The sequence below is a fragment of the Leptopilina heterotoma genome, unplaced genomic scaffold, assembly GCF_015476425.1.
Source record: "Leptopilina heterotoma isolate Lh14 unplaced genomic scaffold, ASM1547642v1 Lhet_81, whole genome shotgun sequence".
Classification (NCBI taxonomy): domain Eukaryota; kingdom Metazoa; phylum Arthropoda; class Insecta; order Hymenoptera; family Figitidae; genus Leptopilina; species Leptopilina heterotoma.
The window spans coordinates 2,413,233-2,434,949 of NW_025111185.1; the positions used below are offsets into that span (position 1 = coordinate 2,413,233).

Sequence of the window (21,717 nt, forward strand, 5' to 3'; positions counted from 1 at the left end):
CACATGTTTGCACGATTTTGTCCAGATTGAAATGTAAATACGCCTTAAGGTTTTCTGATTTGGATGCGCATCGCACTAATGCGCAGTTTGTGTTTGTCCTTCGTCAAAACAAAACATTTTTAAAAACGTGTTGAAAAGGAAGAATAAAGTGAATTATTTTTAGTATCCAAGGTTAAAAACTATGTTTATAAATGAAATTTTGACAAGAAAATCTTAGGTAATTATCATGGAAAGTTATTAAGTTGTAATTTAAATGTATATTGACAGTTTGTAGATCATAACCTCAAATTTTGCTCTATTGTTGTAAACACGGTAAACACTTTAAATATAACTTTTAATTATAGTGTTTTTTAATAGATAGAACATTTATATTTTTAATACTCACATTGTTTAGATTACGTTTATATATTTTTTTATTTACGTTTATGTATTATTTACATTTATAACTGAAGTTCATCGATTTTGTCTATTCATTTATTTTCGTGGTGGCCACATGTCAGGGAAATGTTAGGGAAACAAAATTTTTTGTCAGGGAAATTAAGAAAATTGACACTTTTTTCGACTTATTTTTAAAAATTGAGACTTTTAATTTTCTTTCCAAACATTGCAACAAAATACAACGACTTTTAGTAAAAAAAAAGTGCAACTTTTTTTGATTTTTATAATGCAAAAAATAACTATAAACAAATCTTTCAAAAATTGTTTTTGAATCATTTTTTAACATAATTATTAAATTTTTCAAATATTTCTATAATAAAAAACTTTTTTAATTGTTGAAATTTTGTAAAATTTAATTGAAAATAATTTATTTATTTAAAGTATTTTGTTAAAATTTTTCAAAATCAACTTTTGAAGAATTTTATTTGCAAATTTTGAAAATAATTGAATTAGGTATCAAAAATTTTAATGAAAAATCTTTAAAGGTAATTTTAAAAATGAAAATTATCTTCTAATTTTTTAAAATTCAATATTTCCAGTATTTTCAATAAAATTATTATTCTATTTTATAAGAACATTCTACTCTTCAAAATTATTTTTATCATTTCAATTCAATTATTATTTTTAAGAATTTTTAACTAAAATTCTTCTTTAAAGCAATAATTAATTTTCGAAAAAGTTCTTTGACAATTTTCAAATCCATTTATTTACAATATTCAATTTTACGAATTTCAATTATTCGTAAATTCTTCAATTAAATATACATTAGAAAATAAAAACTTCAAATAATATAAAAAAAATTCAATTAAACTTTTTCAAAAAAATTAATTTCAAAATTTAATTATTTCTAAAAATTCATGCTATGTTGCTTTTAATATTCAAATTATTATCTAAAATTTTAACTGAAATTCATTTTTAAATCAATTTTTATTAGAAAATTCTACTGGAATTCAATTATTTAAATATATAAAAATAAATAATTTAATAATTGAATGTTTCTTAAAATTGAATAAAAATAATTACATTTTTCAAGAAATTTGTTTAAAATTGTATTAAGAATAATTAAAATTCGGCGAAAAGTTTTATTATTTGTGAAAATAATTGAACCCCTAAGAAGAATTTTATTATTTTTGAACATAATTAAATTTCTGCAATAATTTGTAATACAAAAAAATATTTTTTCGAATAATTGAATGTTTCTTAAAATTCAAATCTCATAAATAATTTTATCAACATATTTTTAAATAATTGAATTTTTTCGACGAATTTTAATAAAATTTTTAAGAATAATTACATTTTTCGGGAAATTTGTTCAAAATTGTATATTAAAAATAATTGAAATTCTGCAATGAGTTTTATTATTCATGAAAATAATTGAATTCCTAAAAAGCATTTTATTATTTACGAAAATAATTGAATCTCTGTAAAAATTTTATTATTTATGAATTAGAAAATTTGTAAATAATTGAATTCCTGTGAAATTTTTATTATTTTAAATTATATAAACATTCTTTTAAGAAATTCAATCATTTTCGAAAAATTACATTAAAATATTTTTGAAAACTAATTATTAGAATTGTTTTATAATAATTTTTTAACATTCAACTATCTTCGAACAATGTAAATAACAATTTATGAAAATTTACTTCTTGGACTTATTAAAATTTTTGAGAAATCATTGTCATGTTTATAATTAAAATTCTTCAAAAATTTGATCATTTTTATTTAGATTTTTCAAAAATTCAAAATTATAAAGAATTTCTTTATAATTTTTTGAATATATTATACCTTAATAACTTAAGAAAAAAATATTGAGAGTTACAATTATTATAAAAAATTGAGTTTTTGTATTTAAATAATTAAATTCTAGAAGAACTTTTGGAAAATTATTTAAATTAATTGATTCAGCGATGAAATTTAGTTGAAAATTGTAGAAAATAATTGAATTCAGGAAGAGTTATAATTGTAATTTTTGATTATTAATTTTGATTACTTTGTGATTAAAATTAATAAGTTTTACTTATTTTCCGTAAACATTTATATTTTCCTGTAAAAATAATTTTGTCAGGGAAAGTAATTTTAATATCAGTAAATTGTCAGGGAAATTGATAAACTGAAACTTGTGACCACCTTGATTTTACAATCTATTGTCAAAAAAACTTTACGTTACTCATAAAATTAAACACTTTCTTTACAGTTAAAATGGATTTCGATTCAAATGATAGTTACTGGAGTAGTTGTATTCGTCTCATTGAAAAAACATTCGTCCCAAGAATACAGGAAGGAAAAAATCGTCCTTGCACTGAAGACGATTTCAAGAATCATCGTTCCACAGTCAATCAAAATTGTCAGGATATTTTGTCGATTCTACAGCACATTTTGGATGAGCGCAATGAAACAAGTATGTCATTAAATTCTTCAAAAGTTAAAATTTTTAAAAGTTACTGTATAATAATGATCGGTGAAAATAGTCAGAAAAATCTTTGGACTACAATTGAGTCTCAAGAAATTTGTAAACAAATCTCTGAAATTCTCTGTGATTTATATTCTTGTGAAAATCTCTCACAACTCATTGAACAAAATCAAGATGACGTTAGTCGAATTCTCACCACATTGAGGCCAAAATTATTAAAAGACACATGGAAAACTTATCCAGCTTCGATTATTTGCTACAAATGGTTCGTCACTCTATTGAAAAAGTCACAAGTCATTAATCATTTTAATGACATAATTCCCACGGCATTAATAATTCTCGATGACTTTGAAGTGGAGAATAAAGTTTTGGGTTTGGAATGTATTTCCGAAATAGTGCAACACTGTCACACGGAAAAGCAATTTGTTGAATCGGGATTCGCTGAAATGATACTCTTCAATCTGAAGAAATTTATTTATGAAAGAGAAATGAATTGTACATTAGTGTTGTACAATTGTATTGAGAAAATTTTAAAATCTCTAGAATTAGGAAAGGAAAATTTCAATAAATTCGAATGGAGTGAAAGGGATAAAATTCTTGAGGAACTATTAGACAAAATGGCATGTGAAGATAATGGAAAAATTCGTGAAAACTACATGAGTGTCTTGGTGGAATTGTTAAATTCATTGGGTAGTTTTAAATGGTGCGGTAGAGTGATAAGAATTATTGATCGTTACTGTGAACATTACGGTGATTTAAATAGTTTGAAAATTACTTTAGACAGTACGAAAATTATTCTGGGTCGATTTGAAAAGCGAATTTCGGCTCATAGCGAAAGTTTGTTTACAATTTTTCTGAAACTCTATATTAATTTGAATGAAATACAAGCGAGTGAAGAGATTTTTCAGAGTTTGGAAGATTGTCTGTATTTAGTGTGTCAATCGTCGCCGGAAATGATCAAAGAATTGATGCAAGACGATCGAATAGAATTGAAATTTCGAACTGACTTTGTTAAAAGAATATTTGAACTTGACAGTTGATTACAATATATAATTATCAATACTTTTAATTCGCTCTACATTTTTTGTTTATTGATTTTTGCAAAAAGTTCTTTTGCCACTGTTGGTAATTTTAAGAAAATCAAATTGCGACAAAAACAGGGTTGCCACAAAAATTTTATTTTTCCCTGATTTACAGACAGAACTTTGAGTTTTTCCCTGACACTAAAAAAAATTTTTGATTCACTTTAAAAATAATTAAATACTCAAAAAAAAATGTTTGTAATATAGGATTTATTTTTAAATATCTTTAATTAAGTAAAAAATTATTCGGAATATCAATAGATTATTCAAATTTCAAATCCCTTTGAAATTCAATAATTTATTTTTTCTAGAAATTTTAACTATAAAATTCTTCTCTAATTTAATTTATTTTTCATTTTTTTGAGAAATTTCCGTAAAAAATCAATTATTTAAAAAAAAATTAACCAAATGTCAGTAAAACAAAATTCAGTGAAACAAAATTTTTGTCAGTAAAGTCAGGGAAATGTCAGGGAAACAAATTTTTTGTCAGTAAAGTCAGGGAAATGTCAGGAAAAAATTGTTTGTCAGGGAAATTAAGAAAATTGAGAATTTTGTCGACTTATTTTCAAAAATTGCGACTTTTTCGAATTTTCTTCCACACATTTCAAGTATTTATTTACAATTTTTAAAAATCAATTTTTGAAGAATTTTAATTGCAAATTTTGAAAATAATTGAAATATCAAAAATTTTAATGAAAAATCTTTAAATGTAAATTTAAAATTGAAAATTAATGAAAATTAGCTTTTAATTTTTTAAAATTCAATGTTTTCAGTATTTTCAATTACATATTTCCAAAAATTCAAATACATACAAAAATAATAACATTTTAGAATTCTTTTTAACATTTTAGAGAATATAATCAAGTTCAAAATTTTTAAATAAAATTATAAAAAAATTAATTAGTTTTTTAAATTATACAATATTTTTTTATGAAATTCCATTATTTTCGAAAAATTTCATTAAAATATTTTTAAAAACTAATTGTTAGAATTGTTTTATAATAATTTTTTAAGATTCAATTATCTTCGAACAATGTAAATAAAAATTTATAAAAATTTGGTTTTTGGAGTTATTAAAATTTTTGAGAAATCATGGCCCTGTTTGTAATTAAAATTCTTCAAAAATTTGATCATTTTTATTTATATTTTTCAAAAATTAAATTATTTTTAAAAGATTTTACCAAATTTTAATTGTTTGAAAATTATTCAAAATTGAAAAACTACCTATTATCTTTAAAAAATTATTTAAAAATATTTTTAAAAAATGATTTATAAGAATTTCTTTTTTATAAGCTTTTGAAAATATTAATACCTTAATAACTTAAGAAAAAACTAGGGAGAGTTACAATTATTATAAATAATCGAGTTTTTGTATTGAAATAATTGAATTCTATAAGAACATATGGAAAATTATTTAAATTAATTGATTCATAAATGAAGTTTAGTTGAAATTTGTAAAAAACAATTGAATTCAAGAAGGGTTATAATTGTAATTTTTAGAAATTATTAAATTTCACAAATTTTACTCATTTTCCGTAAACATTCATATTTTCCTGTAAAAAGAATTTTGTCAGGGAAATGTCAGAGAAATTGATAAACTGAAACTTGTGGCCACCCTGAATATATTTAAATATATAATGAATTTCAAAAAAATGTGAATAAAAATATTTCAAATTTTTATAACTTTTTATAATTTTCAAATCTGAAATAATAAATTTAATTTTTGCGTAGAATTTTATTCAAATTTTTGAAAATAATTTAATTGTTTTGAAGAATTTGAATAGAAATTTTATGAAAATAATTAAATATTTTGAGGAATCGAATTAAAATTTTATTCAAAATAATTAAGTTCTTTTGAGAAATTTTATTAAAAGTATATTGAAAATAATTGAATTCCTACGAAGAATTTAATTATTTTCCATTATATTTGAATTGTTTCGAAGAATTTTATTTAAACTTTTAAAAAATAGTTAATTTTTTTCGCGGGAAATTTATTAAAAAGTTGAATTGAAAATGATAATTAAATTATTTCCAAGAATTTTATTAAAATTGTTTTGAAAATTATTTAATTTTAGCAACAAGTATTAAAATTTTGAATAACAATTCTGTTCTTTCGAGAAATTTTATTAAAATTGTATTGAAAATAATTAAATTCCTGTGGAGTTTTAAAAAATTTTTTTTTTTAGAAAATAATTGAATTGTCTTTGAAAAATTTTTTCAAAATTTTTGAAATTGGTAAATTAATTTGTTTTGAGGAATTTAATTAAAATTGTATTGAAAATAATTGAATCTCGTCCGAAGTATTTTATTAATGTTGAATTTTTTTAAATTTTGTATTTAAAATTATTTAAAAATTGAAGTTGATTTTCGAAAATAAAATATTTTGTAGGTATGTAATTTACATAATTATAATAAATTAAATATGTAGCTATATTTTTCCTAGTTATTCATATATTATTTATATAAATTAAAAACGCAACTTTTATTAAATTAAATTATTTTTTGAATTTTTAAATAAAAGTATTTGCAAAATTATTTAAATTCTAATTATATTCACATAGTGAATCGCATTTTAATTATATTTCACACGAAATTTTCGTAAAACAAACTTTTTCGAAATGTAAAAAGATTAGTTTAAAGGCAATGTGAAAGAAAAAGAGAATCGAAATTTGTAAACAAAATTGATTATTCAAAACAAAGAAATTCTACAATTGTGACAGGTAACTTGTATAGTGTGCCACTGACTTGAAACACTAAATGCACGTTTAGCGTTCGACGAACGTACTTATATTCGATTTAAAATCTAATAAAAATAGTCAATTGATTCATTATTTTTTGAACAACATTCTCATAGATTATTTTTGACTTGAAAATGTTTTTTTTCTCTTTTTTTTGGTACGTTCACTGTTATATTAATACTGTTCAGCGTAACGTAATACACATTTTTTTCTATAGATTAAAAGAATTATTCAAGTAGAACATTAAATACTCTTGGATCATAAAGTTAAAAAGAGCCTACTTTACAAGCCAGTGACTTTAAAAAGCAATCGAATGAATATCTACTGACCATTACCACAGGAATATTGCATGATATATAACATAATTCGAGTGCACAATAGACGATAAAAATATAAATACTATACAATTTATCCAAAGTAAAATATAATAATAGATCTTGTATCATACGTCTTATAAATAGTATTCGATATTATAGAATTCCACATATTAACGTAGATCAGGGTCTTTTTTTTTAATAATAGACATAAAATAAATTATAAAATGTCTATAAGTTATTATCTTATCACTTTGAATTGAATGCAAGGAAAACATGATTTTTTTTTTCATTTTATGTATATATATAAATATTTATATATTTTATCTTTTTTTTCGTAATGTGACTTTAACGTCAATCAAACGTGTATAATTAGCAACTTTTTTTTCTTTATATACAAATAACATAAACTAGTGTCTTAGATTGGTTGTAATTTTTTTTTTTTTTTTTTTTTTTTTTTTTGAAGAATAACTTTATATCTTCAATTTTTCATAAGACGTAATTTAAGAGAATAAATAACGACGATGAATTGCGACGTAATCGTAAGACTCGTTAATTTGCACATAAGTACATGAAAGCGAGAAGCAATTTTTATATTATATGTATATGTATGGGACAGATTTCTGTCTTTTACGTCTTTTTAAAATTTACACAACTTGATTTAGCATTCTCGCTAAATAATCTGCACTGTTAATTAACTGAAAGCAGAATTTACAATTAATACTTCTTTTGTCTAGAATGACAAACAGTTTTTAATTTCTGAACGTCGTGGTTTACTAAATTCTGAAAATCTTGAATGATATACTTGAATTTCTTCTTTTTTTTCTTCTTTTTGTATTACGAATGTCTTGAAATGACATGCTTCATTTTCGTTGGAAATAAATTCGACGTGTAGTTTGTTACATTTTACAGGGCGAACAAAGATTTATCTTCGTCCTTATTGATTTGTCTTTGAATGTTAGTACCACTTCCGGTGGTTGTACTGGTTGCAGTGGTCGTTGCCGGAACTGTTGGCAGAGCTTCGGCTGCTGCTGCTCGCTCTGCTAAAAATCTGTCAAACTCGGAAGATGTTAGTGACTGGTCCCCTTGAGCTCCAGGCTGTCGGAACAAAAAATTCGGTTAATACAAATTTTTTCTTGATCGTATTTTTAATATTTATATTTAAATATTTGTATTTAAATATTTGTATTTAAATATTTGTACTTAAATATTCGTACACATAATTTTTACATAATAATTTAAAACACATAAACATTGATAGGCGTTGAGAAAAAAAAAGTTGAAAATTAATTTCTCTTACCGTATGATCTAACCAAGCTGCCATCTCACTGAATTCAGACTCTTGATTGTGCTAAGCAACAAAGACAACAAAATAATAAAAACTAAGGACATTCATGACATAAACATTGAATTAACGGAACAATAGAAAAAAAATATTGTAACTTATTTTTTAAAAAAAAGGAAATATCACATTTTTTGTTACATACTTGTTGCTTTCCGTGTAATTTGAGAACTTGTGGTTTTTCATGAAAGCTGCTATATGAGTAGAAATATTAAACGTGCAACTTGATAGTAGAAAAAAAATAAAGCTACAAAGCGTTGCAATTCTAGTGAAAGAGCAATGTTACTCTACAGAAATTGCAAATTAATTTAAATGAAATTAAAACTTATCACAAGTTTAGGTGGTCACAAGTTTATCAACTTCCCTGACATTTATCTGACAATTTACTGACATTAAAATTATTTTCCCTGACAAAATTTCTTTTACGGGAAAATATGAAAGTTTACGAAAAATGAGTAAAATTTATGAAATTTAATAATTTCTAAAAATTACAACTATAACCCTTCCTGAATTTAATTACTTTCTATAATTTTCAACTAAACTTCATCTCTAAAGTAATTATTTTAAATAATTTTCGAAAAGTTCTTCTAGAATTCAATCCTTTAAATACAAAAACTCAATTTTTTAATAATTGTAACTCTCCATAGTTTTTTCTTAAGTTATTAAGGTATAATATTTTCAAAAAATAATCAAATTTTTAAAGAATTTTAATTGTAAATATGACCACGATTTCTACCAAATTTTAATAAGTCCCAAAAAGTAAATTTTTATTTGCTTTATTCGAAGATAATTAAATTTTAAAAAATTATAAAAATTAAGTAGTTCTTAAAAATATTTTAATGTAATTTTTCGAAAACAATTGAATTTCTTAAAAGAGATTTTGTATTATTAAAAAAAAACTAATTAATTTTTTGATGAATTTTAATGAAATATTTTATAGGTACCTACATGATTTTTTTCTTCAAAATGTTAAAAATAATTCTAAAATGTTATTTTTTGTATGTATTTGAATTTTTGGAAATATGTAATTGAAAGTACTGAAAATACTAAATTTAAAAAAATTAGAAGCTAATTTTCATTTTTAAATTTACGTAAAAAGAGTTTTCACTAAAATTTTTGATATGTATTTGGAAAATTTGCAATTAAAATTCTTCAAAAGTTGATTTTCAAAAATTTTAACAAAATACTTGAAAAAAATTCATTATTTTCAATTAAATTTTACAAAATTCCAATTATTCAAAATCTTTTTAATTGTATATTTTGAAAATTTAAACAGAAATATGATTCAAAAATAATTTTTAAAAATTTTGTTTAGTTATTTTTTGCACTATAAAAATCGAAATGAACTACATTTAATACTAAAAAATATATTTTGTCGCAATATGTGGATAAAAAGTCGAGAAAGTCGCAATTTTTGAAAATAAGTCGAAAAAAATCTCAATTTTCCAAATTTCCCTGACAACAAAATTTTTTCCTGACATTTCCCTGACTTTACTGACATGTGGCCACCCTGTTTATTATCTCTAAAAATTTGACGCTATTTTACTGATTTCGTGATTATTTTGCAAAATTTGTCAAAAGCGTGGAAAATAGAAATTAATTTCAATAGAAAAAATATAAAAATAAAATTTTGGAAAGAACAAAAAACGTGGTATTTGATTTTTAATGATCCACAAGTTTTGGTCGTTCAATGAACAGAATTTTTTTTCATTTACGAAATTTCATAAATTTAATACTTTTCATAATTTAAAAACAAAGTTTTCAAATTATAAACTGTAATAAAATATAAAAATTGAAATTCTACTTTTAGAAACAATGATTTTTTTTCTAGTTACGCAAAATTGTAATAAAAATTTCATTTCAAGAAGATAATTCGGTTCATTTGGACGAAATTCAAAACTTTAGGATCAAGTGATCTAAAAAGTTACTAAAGCTAAATTTTCAAAAAAAAAAAAAAAAACAAGCGAAAAAAAATAACAAAAGTGATAAATGCTAGTTTGCAAGCTGAAATTCTACTAAAGAGAAAGTTTCGTAGTGACGATTTTTGGATTACTATGAGACTATACAACAGAGTATGAAACAACGAGACAAAGGCAATTTCCATCTCTAGAAGGGAGATAAAATTCTTTTGACATTAAATTTACGATCCATACTCTACTGTTTGAAATGAAATCAAGCGAGTTACGCACAGTGGAACTAGATGTGGTAGTGGTAGCAGCATCAGGAACAGTAGAAGCAGTCTGTTGTGAATGTTTAGGGTTATTGCGATTCAAAATCGCCGTGCTTAATCCATCTCCGCTCACCTGCTCCAAATTGTCTTCATACTTGCTGCCACTGAAATAAATCATCAAATTTAGTACAATTTCTCAAATTTTCTCTCTTTTCTTTTCAACTCTCGTACTCAAATTTTCAGCACCAGAGAAAAATCTTTGGAAAGAATAATATTAGAGACGAGTAATTATGCAAGAGAGAAATTAATTAAAATTGAAATATTCACTTAAAAATGAAATATTAATTTTAAAATGAAAAAAATTTTGTTCCTGTGTGACAAGAATGATCAACCTGCTCTTAGACGTTTCGTAATTAGTGTTTCGCGACTGGGCAAACATATCGAACTCATCACTGTCGCCTTCCTTCTTCGGACAAATTTGAATAGCGTCGACTCGCTTTTCGAGTGGTTCCACTCCGTCTGATAAATCAATTAAAGAATCGCCCTCCTGTTTATTAGACTCGGCATTTGGTGGGCGACCTATCGCCTGCGCCAGTAAAGCACTCGGTGCCACTTTATTCTTTGTGTATCGAGAATAGCGTAGAAAAAGATTATTCAATTCATCATTGACGCGTAACAATTCCGCCGTCATTTCATCATTCGCCAATTTTCCAATTAGATCCACAACACGTTGTTGCATTGCTTTACAAGTGTTATAAAGTTCCTGTGTGAAAAAAACAATTTTTATCAGTTTGTATTCCCAATATTGCAAAATTTCAAAAAAATATTAATAATTCCTAATATTATTTAAAAAAAGAAATTAATTACTTATTAATATTATTAATTATTAATTACTAACAAATGATATGCGCGATACGCAGTACTGAATTTATTATCATTATTCAAATTTACAAACATTTTTTATTTTTGAATATCAACTTCAATTTTAGAATATTTGCAGATTCAAAATTGAAAAAATTATCATATTAACATAAATAACGCTAATTTACTATTTTCAAAAATATTAATTAAATTACATTTATAAATAGCAAAGTACTTCAGAGGAATTCAATTATTTTCAATACAATTTAAATAAAGAAAAAATTCAATTATTTTGAAAGAATTTAATAAAATTCCTCGAAGAAATTCAATTATTTTCAATATTCTTTTAAAGAATTTGATAATTTATTTAAAAAATTTAATACAATTCTTTAGAGAAATTCAATTAATTGCAAAACATGAAATAAAATTTCTTGAAAAAAATAAATTATTTTCATAAATTATAAAATTGTTCAAAATAATTCAATTATTTTCAATACAATTTTAATTAAATTCCTCAAATAAGTTTATATTTAATAAGAATCTTCCAATTAATTCAAATGATTTCAAAACATTACAATAAAAATTTATGCAAAGAATTCAATTATTTTTGTAAAAAAATAAAATTCATTCCAGGAATTAAATTATTGTCAACGATTTTAGAAAAATATTCGAAACAATTTAATTATTTTCATAAATAACAAAATTTTTTTCAGGAATCAAATTATATTTTTCAATGATAAAATTCTTCACTAAAATTTGATTACTTTTACAAAATAATAAAATTTCTCAAAAGAATTCAATTTTTCAATATAATTTCAGAATCAAAATAGAAAAGATACACTTGTTAACGAATTATATATATAGTTATTATATTAAAAAATGTTAATAAAATTCTTTGTAAAATTTCAATTATTTTTAAAAAAATTAAATATTCTTTGAAGAAATTCAATTATTTTCATCAATTTTGATAAAATTCTTTATAAAAATTTAATATTCTTTGAAGGAATTCAATTATTTTCATAAATTTTGATAAAATTTATTATAAAAATTAAAGTAATTTGAATACAATAATTTTAATTAAATTCATTGAAAGAATTCAATTGTTTTCTAAAAAAATTTATTAAAATTCTTAAAAATAGTTCAATTATTTTAATAATTTTAAAAAATAATAAAATTCTTCAAAATAATATACAATATAGGTATTTTGAGTACAATCTTAATTAGATTTTGGAAATGAATTTAATTATTTTTGAAAATTTTAATAAAATTCTTTTAAAGAATTCAGATAATTTGAATAATTATAATAAAATTTATCTTTAGAATTCAATTATTTTCGAAAAAAATAAAATTCTTCTTAGGAATCCAAATGTTGTCAAAAATTTTAGTACAAATCTTCAATATAATTCAATTATTTTCATTATAATAAAATTCTTTCTGGAAATTCAATTATTTTATAAAAATTTCAATAAAATTCTTCTAAAGAATTTAATTATTTTAAATTTTAATTAAATTCCTTGAAAGAATTGAATTAGTTTAAAAATCTTTTTATAAAATTCTTCAAATAATCCAATTAATTTGAAAAATTCTATGTAATTGTTTATTTTGAAAATTTTGCTTTTTGATATTAAAAAAAATTATGTTTAATTAATTGTTATTATTTAATGTTGAGAACAATAAATTAGCGTTTTGTTAATTTTAAAAGTCAAAACATTTAGAAAGAGAGATTATCAAAAAAATTAAGAAACATAAAAAGCAAACAATACAATTAACTTCAAATTGAGAGCAGATGATCGAAATACAACGATTATTTATATTCACAATTTCAAAATTTTCTGCTTTAAATAAATGGCTTAGAAATTTACTAAAATTGGTAAATTTTCAAGGCTCACTGTTAGAAGTTCAAGATCAGCGGCATCTGGCTGTTGATTTGCTGCTTGTTCGGGACTTGTGAGATAAGCGAGCATTTCCGAAAGGACACGCATATTTCCTTGAACAACGTCCAATTCACTTTGGAGTTTGACAAGTTGTTGATCGCTCAGCTGAATTAACTGATTGGCTGCTTGCATTTGTGGTGGGCCCGCTATTATTGAGGCTTGGTCCTCTGTTGGATTAGTGGTTAAATTTTGTTCTGATTCCGGAACACTCTGAAATTGTGAATATTGTTTTAGTTCTCTTCTTTTACTATCTTTATCAGAATATTTATTTATTTAACTACATCATCACTATCCAAGAAGGATCATAAATTTTTAACAAAATACAATAAAAATATAAAGCAAAATTTAAGCGAAAAAATTAAAAAAAAGGAAAAGTAGTAAAAAAAAATAAACAAAACCTAATCGAAAATGCAAAATTTAAGAGAAAAAATAAACAAAAGGAAAAGAAGTAAAAAAATGAAATGAAACATAATTGAAAGAAGAACAAAAAATGAAACGGAAATAAAAGAGAGTAAGAAAGTGGAAAGAGAAAAGTGTTGATTACCCTTTCAGGTGTTATTATAGGTGCCATTGCATCTAAATCAGTCATTGGAAATTGTATGCCTTTGGCTTTAAGCTCTTGATAAACTTGAATCACTCCTTGCGTGTGGGGCAGACTACGAAAAGTGTCTGCCCAAGTTTGAATAAGATTCAATACTTTCTCTTGAACGGCAGTAGGTGGTTCATTTTTTGGTCCAATTAACTTCACTAACTCTTGTACAAATTCTCGTGAGCATGACAGTGCGTGAAATCGTTTTCCACAGTTTTTCACACAAGTCTCTAAAACCTATAATTAAAAAAAAGAAATTCAATTATTTCCATTTGTTACAATTTTAATAAATAATATATACAATAATACAATAAATTTAAATCTACAGTGAATCAATATTGATATTTTTGTCTTATAGTCGACTTCTGTTATTAATATAAATATATATATACTAACAGTGAGGGTATACATGACGATGGTGTAATTTTTTCCAGCAGCCTGGTTGAGTCTGCGCTTTATGGCTTTAATTGCATCTCTTGGACCTTCTTCTGTCTCGTTAATTATATCGCAGATTTCCATATTCAGGGCCCAATTTTCACTGGAGAGACTGCCATCTGTGGCTTGCTCTGAAAAAAAGAAAATGTTGTTCAATTCAAAAAGAAAAAATTTTATATTCAAATGATTTTAATTTTTAAATTCAGATTATTATTTACTATATTTAGTTATTAGCTACTATAATTAAATCATAATCTCGACACAATTGTTTCAAGGACAAAACGAGAAAGCAGAATAAAAAAGACTACGTCACTGTAAGGTGATAACTTTTTAATATTATCCATAAAAATCAAAGACAAATGTTTATTTTTCTTCCTTGAAACAATTTTTTCTATCAATAAATAAAAAAAAATATCAAATATATACTTGTATCTAATATCTAAAAATTGATAAAACTGTCATTGTTCTTTATTCGTGGGCGGGAATTAATGAGGGAAGAATAAAATTATGACAATAATAAATGTTTAATGAAATGAATGAAATAAATAAATAATAAATTAAATCTAAAAAATATTTCTAAAAATTAAAACTTAAAAAATAAAAAAAAAAGTTTTCCAAAAAGTTTAAAAATAGATTATCTTAAAAATTTGATTGTACATATATTTCGCTGGCTATCTTTAAAATAAAGTCTTCAATTTGTTTTGATAACTCTAATGAATGACTCATAAAACATAATGCGTAGGTATATCTTGACTTATGCGGTATGCGGCGACTTATCTATATACCTGCATGTCAGAAATTTTCCATAGAGAATAATAAATGTATATTATTCTCTCCAATTATAATATTAAGAGTTATGTTTCGCATTAATTTCCATTCATACATTTTTTTTGAACATTAAAGAAAAAGATGAAAAAAATTATTTAAATCAATTATTTAATCAAACGGTTTAACGATTTTTAATGAAACAGAACTCAACTGTAACAATATGAACTCGTCTGTGTAAAAGTAGATCACAAACAATGTTGTCAATGCAAAAATAAGATGCAATTGAAGTTAAATTAATTTTAGTTTATCGGAAAAAGAGATAGTTTAGAATGAAACTTACCTATTCTTTGGCCTACTGGTGTGGAAAACGGATTAACATTAACACCGAAAAACGACATACTGAAAGTTGTGTTGTTACTGCGATTAACTTGCAGCAATTTTCTTATTCACTGTGTCATAGGTGAAATTTACAGTTATTCACAATAAACACTTGGTTATTGAAATAATTATTAAATTACAATCAATGCAAACAACTAAATCATATCAAATTATTGATGGGCTAGTGTCAGTAACTGTGACGTTCTTCTGTCAAAGCAGGTGACAGTTCTGACAGCTGTCAAAAGTTTGTTATTGTTCGATTGGTTGGTAATAGAACTCTCGACCAATTGGAATTTAGCGAACTTTTCACATCTGCAAGGCGCGAAACTTACGTAAAGTTTCTTGCGTTCGTTGCGTATTATACTTAACCAATTGTCAGTTTTGCCAACTTTGGATATTTAAAAGTAAATTAGTTTATAGAATTTCTTTTTTTTATTATTTTATTATTTTTAACTTTATTATTATAAGCATTAAGTAATATAATTAATGTACAGTTTAAGTGGTAATTAAATTGAAAAAGGTTTTATGAAATTTTGGCGGGAAAAAAAATTGTCCACTAATCACAACACTGCGATTTCTTGTATTAAAATAAATCAAATAAATTGAAAGAAAAATTGAAACTAAAGTATATTTATTGAGAATAATTTAATTCTGCATTATGATACAAAAGAATAAAAATGATTATATTTAAAAAATACTACTTTTTTTGAAAAGATATACAGCTTTCTGATTGGTTGCTAGCTGGCAAAAAATACAACCAATGAAATTAAACCTTCAACGCCCGTTTTCATTAGTTTTCTGACGCGGTTACAAAATTATACGACTTATCTTTGTTTTGTCCCTTATAAATTATTTATCTGTTTTTGTCGTTAAAATAATAGAAAAATGCCTGAAAACGTGGTAAGTATTGCTAATTGATAATAAAATTGCTTTTTAAATTCATGTTTTTCGGGTAAAATTTATTAACGAATGAAAGCATTTTTTTTGCAAGTGAAGAGGTTATGTCTACTTTAACAATTTGCAATTTTTCTTTTTTGAATAGTTTTCTTAAAGAAAAATTGCAAATTGAAACGTTTTCATAGAAAATTACTCTTTAATTTTAAGTAAAAATTTTCCTTCTCAGGTTTTAAGACATTGTTTATTTCAAAAAAGATTTATTTATCGATTCTTTACGGCGTCGAATTTATATTAGCAAATGAAGGAAATTATATTTTCTTGCTACTTTTCTAATAGTTCTTTTTTTCTATTTTTCAGCTAAATGCGGACAATGCAACTGAAGTAAATGGCGGTAGTGGTGAACCTCATGAAACTGACGAGGAACCTGGAGAAGATGATTTACACTTTGAACCAATAGTATCATTACCTTTGATTGAAGTGTCAAATAATGAGGAGGATGAAGTAGAAATGATTAAATTGTACTTGCTTTTAATTTCAGTTGACTTCAACTGTCAGTTTATTGTTTCAATAGTAAAATAAAATGTCAACTTTTATAATTTTAGGAGAGCGAAACTTTATCGTTACGATTCGTCGAATAATCCCGCAGAATGGAAAGAACGTGGAACTGGAGAAGTAAAACTTTTGAGGCATCAAACAAAAAATACAGTTCGAGTTGTAATGCGTCGTGATAAAACGCTGAAAATCTGTGCGAATCATTTTATAACACCTTGGATGGAATTAAAACCAAATTGTGGTAGCGATCGTGCATGGGTTTGGAGTGTCCTCGCAGATTTTGCCGATGAACAAATAAAACCGGAGCTTCTCGCCATAAGATTTGCGAATGCTGAGAGTGAGTCTTTTTTTATTTACTAATTTATAAACTTTGATTTACGAAATTCTGTTTTTTTTTCGATATTTGAAATAATTAAAAATTTGTGTTAATTAGAGTTAGAATTAGCTTTAGAGAAAAATAATTTTTATAATACAAACGCATTTGCGTTTTTGAAAAAAAAAAATTGGAAACACTTTGAAAATAATTTAAACCATCTTTTAAAGATGCAACTCTTTGGAAGGAAACTTTTGAAAAAGCAAAAAAAATAGTAGGCTCAGAATGTGAAATTTATTCTGGCAAATCGAATCCAGATGATTATAAAAGTGATGACGATGATAGCGATAGTGATAGCTGTAGCGAAGTAAGCTATGAAGAAAGTGACAATGATGAAGGAAAAGAAAAACTTACAATTACGGAGATTAATGACACCAGTAAGGAGGTAACGAAAGAAGAAACAAAATCCAAAGAAGACGATGTTAAAAAAACAGAGGAAGTGACTACGGAGCTGGATAAGCTCACGGTAAAAAGTGAATAGTAAAATTAATTTTGTAATAGTAAATTATGAAAAATTTATATTTGGAACAAGCATTCCATACTAGCACGCACAACAACAAACAAAAAAAATGTACGTCATACACACACTCTCATCCCCCCAAAAAAAATGACAAAACATTTTTTTTTTTTATACGAATAATTAGTAATAATCATTATGAATTAATGAAAAATCATAAGATTCGTACATTTCAATTTTATCATCAATGATATAAAGAAAGAAAATTGTTAATAACGACAGACAATTTTTAATAAATCTTCAATTTTTTTATTAATAAGATGATACTTATATACTGATATTATACATGGAATCTGTGATTTTTTTTACGAACAAGAAGCGACAAAGTATATTAGAACAAGTGAATATATTACTAGTGAGATCTGTCATTAAAGAAAAGTAATAAATAGGTTCTTAAGTAAAAATTTTCTCAGCTGTACAAAATTTCCAATATCTTCAATATTTTTAATATTTTCAATATTTTTAATATTTTTAGTATTTTTAGTATTTTCAAAAAACTTGAGAATCCTTTTTATAAAAATTGATATCACAAATGCTTCAGCCTTTTTTCCAAGACTAAAAAATCATATCACTATATTAAGTTTTATACTATATTAGGATAAATATAATTTTTTTTTTTTTTGTGCAAAAGTACTTTTTACTTTTGAATGGATTTTTTTAATTTTCGTACACTTAGAAAAAAATGTGAATGTTCTATATGTCGCAATAGTTGCATTTTTTTTCTCTTAATATAAAGTTGCTTATAATTCGTCTTTATGGGAAAATGATTGTAATATATTCTTTCTCTCCTCCATTGAACGTTTCTTTTCCTTGGATAGTTTTCCTTTTAAAAGTCCGTCAATTCTTGTTTGTTCAGTTTGTACAAATACATTACCGCGATCCATTATTCTTTCCATTGTTTTTATATAAACTTTTGCTGCCGTTCTTTGTGCCTCTGACAATGTCTCCTCGTAGATTTTCGCCTTACTCAAAATTTCCTGGACAAGAAAAATTTTCTTTATGGGAACATTTTCTTTTGGAAAAATTTTTAAAAAATTATTTTAAATTATTTAAAATAATTGAAATATTATTTGAAATATTATAAAATCGTCTAATTTTTGAATTTACATTTTGAGAAAAAGAAATTAAAAAATCAAACCTGTCTATTTTTCTCATTTGATGACTTGAACTCCTCTGCAAGTTTGTCCAATTTTTCTATACAACCTGGTAGGCCGATATAAACGCCGGATTTTGCTTTAATGAATCGTTTGATATTTTCCGATGTAAATTGATCGTCAGTTTCGGTGACGAATTTAAATGGTTCCTTTCTTCCATTTACGAATAGTAATATTGCTGGATATTCGTCTTTTTTTACATTAAAACGATCGGCAAGATCCGTATTGTCCTTATTGCCAAAATCTTTTATTCCTACCTCGGCTATTAAAATATCGGGCGAATTTCTCGTTGCTTCGGCAACTTTTCCATATTCCTCGTGTTTCTCTCCGTAGGGAAAGGCGACATCGAATTTAACAGCAGCAACTTTAAATTTTCCAATTATCTGAAAGAATTGTTAAATACATTTTTTTCCTTTATTAAAATTCTAGAATTATTTTAAAGTCGATTCTCAAGGGACATGGAAAAGAATCAAATTTTCGATTATTTTATTTATCGAATGTTTTGAGTATTTTTTTTCAAAGGACTAGGAAATAAATTCAATTTATTGAGAAATTTCATTTATCGAAAATTGATTTTATTTTATTAGAATTTTTACAAGTAAATCAATTTTTTGTGAATATTAAATAGAAATATAGGCTTTTTGATCTTTAACAATAGAAACATAATTTTTGAAATAGTAAAAATTAAAATTCGTTAATTTAAAAATAAAAATTTTCACCTAGAAAAATTTCTGTTATTTTATCTATAATTTCAAAAGAAAGAAATTAATTTTTAAGATTGATTTTAATTTAATTTTTTGGGCAAATATTTGTAATATAAAAGTGATGTATCGAATAAACGTCTCAAACATTATTGATCTGCTTTAATAGAACTTCAATTATTAAGTTATATATTTTTCTTTTTAGTCCTTTATTAATTTCTCAAGTATTAGAAATTGGAAATTAGAGATTAATAAAATTAACAATAATATTGTATTAGAATTTTTCTGTCAATTGTTTCAGTTTATTTGAAATATTCTTTCATTTAAATTACAAGCGGACAATTATAAATTACCTTATCGAATGAACTTGAATCTAATGGAACACATCCTTTACAGTCTTCAGCGGTCGTAAATTGTAAACCAACAACAATTAATATTGTAAAAATGGAATGTAATACATTTTGCATTTTGTGGAGTGAAAATAGAAATTTGAAAATATGAAAACTGCAAAATTTAATACTGAATTCTTTTTTTCGCAATGTGGAATGTTCACTTAGCACGTTTTTTTACTGGTCAACCTTCACACTTTTATGATAAGAAATCTTCTTTTTTTTTATCTCTGTGTACATAAATGTCCTTCCAAAAAACCAGTTTTTGTAATTTTTAAACTACAGTAATTTTTTTTTGATAATAGAATCTATTTTTGTTGGATTTGTTTAATTTTTCCAAAATCGTCTTCTTTTGTAATTCTTTTTTTTTATTTGTTTATTATTTATTATATTTGGAAATGTTTATTTTTTTATAACCTTCGGAACCCGGTTTAGCGAGAGTATCTAGTATACTCAATTTTTTTTTATTATTATGATTATATATTTTCTGGCGAATGCTCAGTCAACTTCCAGCTGCTGCGTCGAATCAGAATAAGCCACGAAACAGCAGCTGGAAGACGCGCGATTATTCAATGGTCACTATAATGTAACCATGGTATTTTTTCGGAGCAGATTTTCCCTTTTTCTTTTATTTTTATATCATTGAATGATGTATTTTTCAGAAATGTACGAATTTTATGTGAATTTTCCTAATTTACAATTTATTTTTATTTTGGAAAGTTAGAAATGTTTTTTTTAAAGAGAGTGAATTTTAATTCACTACTAAATGTATTTTATATATTTTCTATTGAAAACAAATTATTTTAATACAAATATAAAAAAAAATTTAAAAGAACAGAGTGTTTAGAGAAAAAGAAAAATTTAACAGAAAAAGAATATTTTTATAAAAAAAAAAATTAAAAAAAAATGTTGTATCTATTTTTCTTAGAAATGAAAATTTTTCTTTATTTCACGTATTATTTTATAATATAGTGATATTATTTTCAATAAAAAAATACAATTTATGTTCAAAATAGAATTTTTTTTCGTATGGAAGATTATTTTTTTTTATAAGAAAAATCCGAATGGAAAATATTTTCTTTTTTCAAAATCTTGATATTTTTCTATTACTAATATTATGGATCAATTATTTACTTCTATAGTCTATCAATAATTGTGCTTGACTGTTTAGAGAAAGTATGTCAATTGCCTTTGTTTATTTTCTATTTCTGTGATTTTAAATTATTTCTAATTTTCTATCTTCTATTTTTGTTTTTTTACAACTTTTTTATTCTTTTGCTATTTTTTTCTAGTCTTTTATGTACTTTTTCACAATTTTTTTTCGTTTACAAATTTTTTTCTAGTCTTTTAAAATTTTTCCCTATTCTTTTACTATTTTTTATTCGTTTACTACTTTCCCTATTCTTCTACTACTTTTTTCTTTTTTACATGGTCCTTAAGTTTAGAACGAAATTTATTTATTTGTTATTCAAATAAAATTTTTTATTATATAATAATTTTGAGTCAATTTCAAAGCTAATTTTTTTAATTATTTACATTAATTATTTTTAAAGTTTTTAAACGTAAAATTTAAGTTTTCAATATTTATTGCAATCAGTAATTAATGAAAATATTTTCATGAAAAAATATTTTGTTCACTTTTACGTTCAAAACTTGTGGATTATTCTTTTAC

At 23.8% G+C, this 21,717-nt stretch overlaps 4 protein-coding genes across 7 annotated transcripts; 2 read left to right on the forward strand and 2 right to left on the reverse strand.

Moving 5' to 3' along the window:
* The first annotated feature begins 155 nt into the window (after window positions 1-155).
* On the forward strand, window positions 156-3,920 carry LOC122511266 (TELO2-interacting protein 2-like). Of its 2 annotated transcripts, none has more exons than XM_043626412.1 (2): window positions 156-217; window positions 2,636-3,920. In XM_043626412.1, the coding sequence occupies exon 2, from the start codon at window positions 2,641-2,643 to the stop codon at window positions 3,889-3,891; it is 1,251 nt and encodes a 416-aa protein (XP_043482347.1). In that variant the 5' UTR covers window positions 156-217; window positions 2,636-2,640; the 3' UTR covers window positions 3,892-3,920. The 2 variants fall into 2 exon arrangements, with proteins under 2 accessions (XP_043482347.1, XP_043482346.1); XM_043626411.1 differs by having other exon boundaries at window positions 207-312.
* Window positions 3,921-6,601: 2,681 nt separating this feature from the next.
* Window positions 6,602-15,702, reverse strand: LOC122511265 (TOM1-like protein 2). 3 transcript variants are annotated; one of them, XM_043626410.1, is made up of 8 exons: window positions 15,425-15,702; window positions 14,278-14,447; window positions 13,837-14,118; window positions 13,248-13,502; window positions 10,890-11,260; window positions 10,631-10,661; window positions 8,286-8,336; window positions 6,602-8,083 (listed from the first exon to the last, which is right to left on the reverse strand). In XM_043626410.1, the coding sequence occupies exons 1-8, from the start codon at window positions 15,480-15,482 to the stop codon at window positions 7,892-7,894; spliced, it is 1,410 nt and encodes a 469-aa protein (XP_043482345.1). In that variant the 5' UTR covers window positions 15,483-15,702; the 3' UTR covers window positions 6,602-7,891. The 3 variants fall into 3 exon arrangements, with proteins under 3 accessions (XP_043482345.1, XP_043482343.1, XP_043482344.1); XM_043626408.1 differs by having other exon boundaries at window positions 10,517-10,661; window positions 15,425-15,701; XM_043626409.1 differs by lacking the exon at window positions 8,286-8,336 and having other exon boundaries at window positions 10,517-10,661; window positions 15,425-15,701.
* A 517-nt stretch (window positions 15,703-16,219) lies between these two features.
* On the forward strand, window positions 16,220-18,205 carry LOC122511170 (ran-specific GTPase-activating protein-like). Its single transcript, XM_043626262.1, has 4 exons — window positions 16,220-16,362; window positions 16,717-16,877; window positions 16,962-17,248; window positions 17,455-18,205. Exons 1-4 carry the CDS (start codon window positions 16,348-16,350, stop codon window positions 17,763-17,765), a joined length of 774 nt encoding a protein of 257 aa, XP_043482197.1. The 5' UTR covers window positions 16,220-16,347; the 3' UTR covers window positions 17,766-18,205.
* LOC122511171 (endoplasmic reticulum resident protein 29) lies at window positions 18,028-20,748 on the reverse strand. The gene is made up of 3 exons (XM_043626263.1): window positions 20,010-20,748; window positions 18,940-19,338; window positions 18,028-18,778 (listed from the first exon to the last, which is right to left on the reverse strand). The coding sequence occupies exons 1-3, from the start codon at window positions 20,121-20,123 to the stop codon at window positions 18,542-18,544; spliced, it is 750 nt and encodes a 249-aa protein (XP_043482198.1). The 5' UTR covers window positions 20,124-20,748; the 3' UTR covers window positions 18,028-18,541.
* Window positions 20,749-21,717: the final 969 nt, after the last annotated feature.

Bases quoted from the DNA above. Each gene is read 5' to 3' on its own strand.
- LOC122511266 (XM_043626412.1), top strand. From the start codon at position 2,641: ATGGATTTCGATTCAAATGATAGTTACTGGAGTAGTTGTATTCGTCTC.
- LOC122511265 (XM_043626408.1), bottom strand. From the start codon at position 15,482: ATGTCGTTTTTCGGTGTTAATGTTAATCCGTTTTCCACACCAGTAGGC. The intron at 14,119-14,277 runs GTTAGTATATAT...TTTTAATTATAG, and splicing joins TCGTCATGTATACCCTCACT to GTTTTAGAGACTTGTGTGAA. The intron at 8,084-8,285 runs GTAAGAGAAATT...TTGTTCCGACAG, and splicing joins CAGCTTGGTTAGATCATACG to CCTGGAGCTCAAGGGGACCA.
- LOC122511170 (XM_043626262.1), top strand. The intron at 16,878-16,961 runs GTACTTGCTTTT...TTATAATTTTAG, and splicing joins GAAGTAGAAATGATTAAATT to GAGAGCGAAACTTTATCGTT. The intron at 17,249-17,454 runs GTGAGTCTTTTT...CATCTTTTAAAG, and splicing joins AAGATTTGCGAATGCTGAGA to ATGCAACTCTTTGGAAGGAA.
- LOC122511171 (XM_043626263.1), bottom strand. From the start codon at position 20,123: ATGCAAAATGTATTACATTCCATTTTTACAATATTAATTGTTGTTGGT. The intron at 19,339-20,009 runs GTAATTTATAAT...CAATTCTTTCAG, and splicing joins ATTCAAGTTCATTCGATAAG to ATAATTGGAAAATTTAAAGT. The intron at 18,779-18,939 runs GTTTGATTTTTT...TTTCTTGTCCAG, and splicing joins CAAATGAGAAAAATAGACAG to GAAATTTTGAGTAAGGCGAA.